The sequence below is a fragment of the Electrophorus electricus genome, chromosome 8, assembly GCF_013358815.1.
Source record: "Electrophorus electricus isolate fEleEle1 chromosome 8, fEleEle1.pri, whole genome shotgun sequence".
In the NCBI taxonomy this organism is placed as follows: Eukaryota; Metazoa; Chordata; class Actinopteri; order Gymnotiformes; family Gymnotidae; genus Electrophorus; species Electrophorus electricus.
Genome location: NC_049542.1, coordinates 23,691,663 through 23,700,870, shown reverse-complemented (window position 1 = coordinate 23,700,870; position 9,208 = coordinate 23,691,663). Strand labels below are relative to the sequence as shown.

Here is a 9,208-nt window from a genome sequence, read left to right as displayed (position 1 = left end):
TCAGGATATCTACGACACCTTATTATTGCAACCTCTCTCTCTCTCTCTCTCTCTCTCTCTCTCTCTCTCTCTCTAGTTTATAACATCTGCAAGGTGTTACACTTTTTAACCTTTTTACTTGTTGTAGCAGAGGTTCAACGAAAGAGCAACCTTATCTCTGAAAGTATCGCTTCAACACACATCATAGAAACAGACATTACATGGAAAACACAAAATTGGAAGATATCCAGAGCTTTGAATTTAAGTGGTAGTTATGACGTTAAAAAACAAACTAATAAGTATTCTGTACACGAAAAGCAAAATAAAATATCAGTTTGCCGTTATAATTCTCATGTCTTTGTTAAGGTTAAGGCCCAAATGATCAAATTTTGTGTTTCATCCTCTGATATCTGTGAATCATGCAGGCTTTCTGTACAATTGCTACTGCTTTTTAAACATCTAGACATCAAATCCCAGGTTGTAGCTACTGCTGGAACTGATTTAAGTCCTAATACACGCCGAGAAATGTTTGTCTGTACCGAATCAGAAGTCGAGTTGTACACCAAAGTACTCTGCAGGATTTACCTCTGGTCTTTTTGATCGTTTAAAAACACGTTCTTCAAGCAAATGTTCTATAAATATTTTAAAGCGTTTTGAGCCGAGACCTAGACTGAAAACCTTATTAATTTGTGGTGAAGTGTTTTAAACTAAAAAAGGCAATTATGCTAATCGCATCTCAGCAGTCATCAATCATCCACAATCGAGCTGTCTGTACTAAAGTCAGATTCGTGATTCGCTGCTAGCAGGCAGGTGTTCCAGTGAGGGAGGCGAACACGTCCTCATTAATTTGAGCGAGACCCCGAGGCTGTACACTTGTCTCGGGACTGCACCCTTAAAGCGCGTTTGAAGAAACGGGAGAAGACTGTTCCATTCTTGCTCCCGTTTAAATCTAAGGAAATTTCGTACCGCATCCGTGTATTAGATTGATCTTTACATTTTTATTTTAGAAAACCGGCATTAAGAACATGCAAGTGTTCGCGCCGTTAAACTTTTTACAGAGTATTCAAGTACAGATCATCGTACATAAAATTATTAAAGGAATTTACAGTCTGGACCTTTAAAACCGTGCCTCTGACGTCAGAGGCACTGCTTTTAAAAACAAAGTGCAGCTGAGACGCCGTTGCTATGATATTTTTTCTTCCACTGAAAACTGAGATTTTACCACAGAAAGGTGAATTCCAATTCTGTTGCAATACTTTTTGTTATTCTTAAGTCGATATTTTCTCGAGACAACAAGAACAAAAAGCTATTGTAGCGTGCCTCAACTATGGACGGAGCAGAGCACATCTCAGTGGCTGCAGGGGCGGATTACCTACAGTTGTAAGAAGATCGCAGCCGATGAACTGATGACCCTCGGCGCGACCTTAGCTTTGAGATGCACGTGTCCCTTTGTTCTGGACTTTTATCTTAAACATGTCATACACACAGTTTGGTTATTCATACTCAGCAACTCCGCAGGTAAGTAGACTGCCTGTATTCAACCTATAACCACCTAGAGAGGAACTCTTAAGTGACTTAACAGTCTTTAACTTTTGTGATGCATTTGAGGACAATTTTATGTTTAACTATGTGTGTTAACTGATATGGTTTTAATTGCCATTTCTGAATTAAACAAAAATCCTAACACTTAAAATAGCAAATGAGAATGATGTATTATACCTTGAAACAGTTGGTATGGAAAGTTATGTTATCCGTCTGCCCCACAGCTTCTATTATCATCTAATACTCTGGGCACCTGCTATGAGTCTGGTAGCGGTCCTTCGTTAGATTCCGGATTGGTGGCCTCCCAGCAAAACTCACTTTATTGCCCGGTGTATGAGAGCAGGCTTGTGGCCTCTGCCAGGCATGACCTGAGCTCTTCATATGGGAATGCCTATACGAAGAACCACGGTTATGGGTCTTACAGTTCATACGGAACGGAAGCAGCTTCTCTCTACTCTCTGGTGCGCATTTAACTTGTGGTTGTCAAATTTGACATTTTATTTCTTTAAAAAAAGAATATCTAATTATATGACAACATGTGGCGAGAAAATGAAATGTCACATGCATTAGTATTATTCTCTTGTCTATTGTTTGATTCTTTACTTGACTTAGTTACACAGTTTTAACACTGCTGTCACTTTAAGTGGAGAAAGTTGGTTGGGAGTTCCAGTTGTACAGCAGGGCCTGTTAAATGTGATTTTTTAAAATTATTATTTTTTATTTACTAGAACGACCTTGGTGAGAAGGATGGAATAGGAACAAGGGTTACACAGGGGCCAACTTATTACCCATGTGATTACCCATTTGGACAACACCAGCATGAACGATATGGGTAAGATATATGATTTGTTCCCCAGTAAAATTTGGTTGACTTACATTTCTACGCAGGTTAGGACACCAAACTGGTGGTCAATCGCGTGCCTAAGAGCATACATTATATTTAGGTATGGGTCAATTGATGTTAGCACAAGACGGAAGAATGCAACCAGAGAAACAACTAGCACTCTGAAAGCGTGGCTTCAGGAGCATAAGAAGAACCCATATCCTACAAAGGGTGAAAAAATCATGCTGGCCATCATTACCAAAATGACCCTCACCCAAGTGTCCACATGGTTCGCTAATGCACGCCGGCGACTCAAGAAAGAGAACAAAATGACATGGTCCCCGCGCAACAAACCCGCAGTTGGGAAAGGATGCGACGAGGGCAGTGAAGACATTGAGACAATGGGACAGGGACAACCAGCTGAACCTGAGAAGGAATTTAATGGTTTGTAATATTTCATGTTTAATAGTCAAATGTGTGGCACTTTTCATATTGTCAAGTTAACACATGTTCTGTAAAGAATAACGACTCTTAATTTCAGACAACTCAAGAGTGGATGATGCAGAACTACCGCAAAGTGATTTGGAGGATTTTGAACCAACGGAGTCGGACGAATGTGAGCCAAAAGTATCGTTTGCTATGAGCTCTCGTTCAAGGTCACAGGATTGTGTAAATAATAATTTCAAAGATCCTCTGCTCCCCGCAACCATTTCGGAGACGTCCACGAAGTACGTTTTTAGGGCCTGCTCAGGATCAGATGAAGACCCTTCTGCAAAAACTTTATACCCACAAAACGAAGAACAGCCAGTCCAGACCAAACCCAAAATTTGGTCGCTTGCACAGACTGCCATATCGTTAAACCACACTGACTACCCATCATGCATGCATAAAGGCCAGCTGATGAGGTCATCCTCTGCCGCTTGCCAGTTACACTCAGATACAGCAGAACGGCAGCAGGACTGTCCAGTTGCCAGTCTTAGAAACTGGGTGGATGGTGTGTTCTATGATCCCCTGTTCCAACAAAACAACTCCAACCAAACTTTCTCCAACTCTTCAGGTGTATGGACGGACTCCAGCTGCCCAACGATGAACAACAACTTCAGTGGACTTCCAGAGCCCGTTACCTCATCCAAGATAGCATAATCAACTGGAATGTGGAATGTTTTTAATTATATTAAGTCATCATGGTATTTATGTCTGCCAAATAGATCATATGACATATTATCATTACAGTACAACACTGGAAAACCAACGGAAAGGTTTATTATGTGAATCAGAGGTTAGCCTACAACTAGGCCTACTAGAATACTTGGATGTTGAAATCTGATGAATCATACATTTGAAATTTAAAGTACCACCACAATGAACATAGCTTTAGAAAAAGTGACAGGTTATCACTTTTTTGAGTATGCTGGCCAGTAATCACTGCTGTATAATAGTACACTACACAGGTATGCCTATTTTTTCATTATTTATCTCATCCAAATAAAAAGTTGCTTTGTGAAAAAATAAATAGCGTGAATAATGAATAGTGTCATTCGCTGTCCATGGTACTGAAAGACCCAGTATGTTTAAATGTTTAACAGGCAAATCAAGCTCTCTCTCTCTCTCTCTCGCTCTCGCTCTCGCTCTCTGTTCAAGTGGGCCAATTTAGCATGCAACCACGATGCTTTCATTCAACTAATGAATCTAGAAAAGTAAATCGTATCCTTTCACGATCATCTGCTTTTGACAACAATTCCTTATGAAGTGTTAAATTAATGGCACTTTCACATGCCTTTAAAATAATATCCCATTGAGAGAAATGCTGATTTTCAATAAGTGGCTCTGCTTATTTCGTGAATGGACTGGTGCCTCTGAGATCCACAGGACATTATCTGAGTCCTAAACTGTTTTGTTAGCACAATTAAGTACTACATGTACAGGGCAACGTCTATTGATAAGGGCCGACCACATGCAAAGGCGCTGAAGTAATCGGTCCATGGACAGAACAATCTACCACCCTCAGGGAGAGAGAAATAGCCCAGTCGAAGTAATCTATGTTGACGCGACATGTAGCAGTAGCCCTGACCGGACTGTTCTCTACTGTCAAAGAGAGCTGGGCATTTTTAATAGGTTCAAGCAATAGGGTTGACAGTTGGCGGTTTGTAATTTTTTATGGGTTCAACCAGCTTCAAAAACTAAAGCTACGTGCTATGGCATATATTGCCGAAATCTATCACATTCTGTAAGCACGGAAGGGTGGACGATGCTTTTTGTCTTGCTTATTTTTCAGTTTTCACGTTTGGAATAATGATGAAGGTGAAGTATTTATTACACACGAGGAGGAATCTGCTGCCAGCTTTTGTGGAGTTAAAAACTTAGTTTAAATAATTCTGGATGAATTCTCCTAATAATTTCATTCTTTTTCAGTTCTATGAGTAAGTTACATTTATTTATTATAATAAGACATCTTCCAAATTTTTCTTTACTCTGCATCGTGGTATAGATAAATAAGACCATGATCTCCGTCAAAACGTGAGGATGAGAATATGAATTTTCATGTTGGTAAAAGTAAAGCCGTTAATATCAGTAAATTATGCTGCTTTCACTAATTCTACAGTTCTCCTGCAGTGCAAACCCAGGTGTTTTCCTGTTCCTAACACACTGACTCAACTAATGAAATACTGAAAGACAGGAAACACTGGTTTAAAATGACTGGTACTAGAGTACAGTGCTGGTGCGCCCTCAGAGTTATTCCAGTTTAAATGGGAATGAAAGTAAAAACAATGTCATTGAGGTAAAGTCTTCTACACTATAAATCTTAATGACATTTCTTGTCACATCCAAAGACATGATGGCAGGCATTCAAAGACATGATGGCAGGTCAGTCAGTTGTACTACTAGCAACTATACCTGTTGCAGCCCAGGCATCAACCAGGAATACTGTTTCAATCCAGGGACTGTACCTGGCAAACCTCTTCTTTGCTGCTTTAACCAGTAGGATTTCTTATACTATGAGATCTTAATATATAGGCTATATAAAGTATGTTAATTTGGGCTGAAAAGAATATAAAATAGTAGTTTCAGTCCAGTGAAATACCAGAGATGCCAAACATTATTCCCACGTTCTTTTTTCCCCCATTATTAACAGTGCTTCTCAATGCCTTTTAATAGCTGTCCTCGTGTAACTGTCACCCACAGTGGGCACACTTAGTAGGAGCTCTAGTCTTGAAATACAGGCATGGTATTTACAACATTGCTAACATGGCCCTCTGTTCCTCTACCCATGTATTGCCATTGTACAGTTTATTACTCAGCATGTCTGATGTAGAGTAGGGGTGTACTCTACATCAGACATTGGTCTGATGAAAAGTAAACATATACCTTTGTATTTCTTTTTTCATGTACTAGGTTTCTGTGTGTCGCAGGGAATGATGAAGTCAAACAGAAGGGCTTGCAGGGGTTGTAAACATTCATGGTGACATCAGTACTGTGCTTATATCAAATTCCAGGTCCCACCACTCAGTCTTAACTAGCCTACATAGAATGCTTCAGAGCTTGGATTAAGCTTTAGTTCATCATTCATATGACATTCCCTCAATCACACACATCAGAGTTTTGAGCGCGAATCATGCCTATACACTCCACTTAATCACACAAACACACACACAGACACACACACACACACACACACAAACACACACACGCACACACACACACACACACACACACACACACACACACACACACACACACGCACGCAATCACGTGCATGCACATGCACACACACACACACACACACACACACACACACACACACACGCACACACACACACACACACACACACACGCACGCAATCACGTGCATGCACATGCACACACACACACACGCACACACACACACACACACACACACACACACGCACGCACACACACCGTTATGGAAAATATAGTTCCATGTCAGGGCACAGCCTGTCCTTGCCCTGAGAAACATGACAAGGTCTCCAAGTAAAGGTCATGACTTTAGCTTATATGGCACAAGAGAGTTAATAATGACAGCTAGTGAGCTACCATAACACAGTGAGCTTAAAGTGCTTGAGGGTTTTCAGAGGAATAATTATGAGTGAAAAATGCATCGTGTGTGTATGAGGGTTGGATGCGTGTGTCGTTAAATGAACCCATAGACTACAAAATTCCCCGTAATTGCTCAGAACCTGTCTTATCTTTCTGTGTTCTAGTTATGCTTAAAATACTCAAGCAAAAATATGTATAATGTACAGAGTTTACCTCATTGCTTGAATTTGTTATTCGATTATAATTGATCAGCCACATGCAGGGTATCCAAATTTTGCCCTGAGTCTAACATAGCTGATGAGCAAGGGAGGCCTATATCACCAAGTTTTGCCAACTGAATGCCATAAAATCTTCCACTTGTATTCATCTCAGTCTGCATCGCACTGGTAAGTAATCTCATATGGAATTGTTTATGTTTATGATGTATCTGTCTTCATAAATTGGCAGGACAAGATTCCAGATTTAATATGGCTGATATCGTTTTGTATATGCACCAAACCTTTGTCCCTTTGTTTGTAGGTAACAGCATACAGTATCAGAAAGCACGTAAGCAAGTCTACCTACTTGACAACTCAACATGATTTAAGTGGTATGTGTAAGTATTTCTTAGTTGTAAGCTGTGTTAGTCTTGTAGATTTGGTGCAAAAAGAAGTCAAATTTGGACACAAAACATATTTTGGCCTATGAAAAACATCTGAGCTATACAGAAAATGAGAATTTGGCTTTCACAAGACTATTCTTTTAACATCTTCCCCTAATATTTTTCTCAGCAAAACAAAGGATTTAGGTTATTGCTACTATTCCTTTCTTGGAGTTTTAAAAAATAATGCAATAAAAAGCACATTCTAACATTTCATAGGTCTGTCCTATCAGACTAGACTACAGTAGAACCATTTCAGCAGTAAAAGCTTAAATATTTCTTCAGCAATATGTTCTTATATCTTTACTGCTCTCAGTTTAGACTCATGAATAAAAGAAACCATTTTTCTCTATTCAGCACAGTTCATATGCTCACTTTCACTCAGAAATTTTGCTCTGAGCAACGTTTGAACTGGCCACCCGTCTACCATATAGACTCCTCTTGGAAAAAAAAAAAAAAAAAAAAAAATAGTGGAGAAGCCCTTAACTATGAAGCCTTTTCCCGTACCTATCACACGGACTGGACAGGACATAACGGTGAAAGGGGTTAATAAGCATCACACTGTCTCTTGCCTTCGTGTCACCAGGCCCAATTATAGCTGCACGGCTGCTTCTTCTCTCTACCTGAGAACCTCCCACTGAAAAACTCTATTCCACTGCACACGCCACCAGAGACTGGGCTGTCCCTGCACTGCCACAGGGCCAATTTGGCGTGACCATGGCAGTGGAGAAAAGCCTGCTCTTGATGAAATATATATAAATGATCTTCCTCAGGCATGTATTGTTCCGCCCTGTTGTTTCTTATCAGAATGAATGGTCTTTGACACTAGATTGAGGATAGCAGGATAAAGGCTGCTTTGGCCTTAAGAGGAAGTTTATCTTTCACTCCCTCTTTTTTTTTTTTTTTTTTTCCTTCACAGACCTGTTCTGGACAAGTGCTGGACAGTTCAAAATTTGAAAGAATGTCAGTAGAATTGAAGGAGAGACATGCAGGAATTTGAATTGAGGGAGAGACACGTGGGATTAGGATTAAGGTGGAAGTGCATTTACACAAAACCATGGACGTGCGTAAATACATCTTTACTCCAGATTCTTTATTTACCAACATACAATTCTTTATTGATTGTAGTATCTATTTCTAAAAATATGGCAGGTAATAGTAACAGAAAATTATATAGAACATCCTTCTAATCAATGTCTCTTGCTGATAAATATTAAATCAGTGATTTTTAAAATTCTAATACACATAATAACTGTGAAGGAGTATGGTACAGTAATCATGTTGCCTGTTTTGGTTTTAAAAAAAAGCAGCAGGCTAAGCACTAATAAATTGGAATATTGAGAACATTCTCTATAAAGGCAACAGCACCATCTGGCTGTGGAAAAAGTAAAACCTTAGCAGGAGACCGGTTGGGCTGTGAGATTTTAAGGAGTACCGAGCATGACTCCTATACTGAGCTAACACAGTCTGGAGAATTTACACAAACCGCCACCTGGTAGCACCCAGGCATCCTTGTGCTTCCAAATAAAGCCACAACGGACTTTTGTACCATTCATAATCCACACCGCTGCAAATCGGTACATATGTGAGAAAACCACCACCTTCCTGTGACAGGGCTCTGACTGCTAATGCATATTCAATACATTCACTTAATCACCAACTTTGGTACAAGTAAGCAGCAGAATTTTGCTCAGCCTGACACCATGGAGGGGGTGCTAGGTAGATCCAGATGTGAAATACCATAAATGTGAATGTAAATAAATGATGCACTCATTTTAATGCAAACAACCTCCACTTGCATAAGACACACCAAGTATAGACTGAGAGGATTACAAAGTTTTATCTGCATTAGGGAGCCTGACCTCATCACATAGGATCTGGTACTAAAATGAATGGGGCTTTAATGTAGCTTTGATAGAAACTACTTTTGATACAATGTACTCTGAGTGGGTCAAATCTTAAATTCTTAGAGTCGAAGTAAGTTCATATATAAATTCCAGCATAATTTACATGTACCACAAAATGTCAAATTCTATAATTATTTTTCATATATTAACCTCTATGCTTGTTCAAAATTAAATGTAAATGAATTTACTCATTTTAAATTCCAAATAAAAATAAATAAATGCAATATTAATGGAAAAAAATCAAATTTTAATTAGGCCATC

General features: G+C 39.4%; 1 protein-coding gene across 1 annotated transcript; it reads left to right on the top strand.

Moving 5' to 3' along the window:
- Positions 1-897: 897 nt before the first annotated feature.
- irx4b (iroquois homeobox 4b) lies at positions 898-3,812 on the top strand. Its single transcript, XM_027020000.2, has 5 exons — positions 898-1,497; positions 1,746-1,982; positions 2,250-2,353; positions 2,466-2,788; positions 2,886-3,812. Exons 1-5 carry the CDS (start codon positions 1,453-1,455, stop codon positions 3,485-3,487), a joined length of 1,311 nt encoding a protein of 436 aa, XP_026875801.2. The 5' UTR covers positions 898-1,452; the 3' UTR covers positions 3,488-3,812.
- The last annotated feature ends 5,396 nt before the right edge of the window (positions 3,813-9,208 follow it).

Excerpts from the sequence above, each read along its gene's own strand:
- irx4b (XM_027020000.2), top strand. The coding sequence starts at position 1,453 with ATGTCATACACACAGTTTGGTTATTCATACTCAGCAACTCCGCAG. Across the intron at positions 1,498-1,745 it reads CATACTCAGCAACTCCGCAG|CTTCTATTATCATCTAATAC; the intron begins GTAAGTAGACTG and ends TCTGCCCCACAG. Across the intron at positions 2,354-2,465 it reads CACCAGCATGAACGATATGG|GTATGGGTCAATTGATGTTA; the intron begins GTAAGATATATG and ends CATTATATTTAG.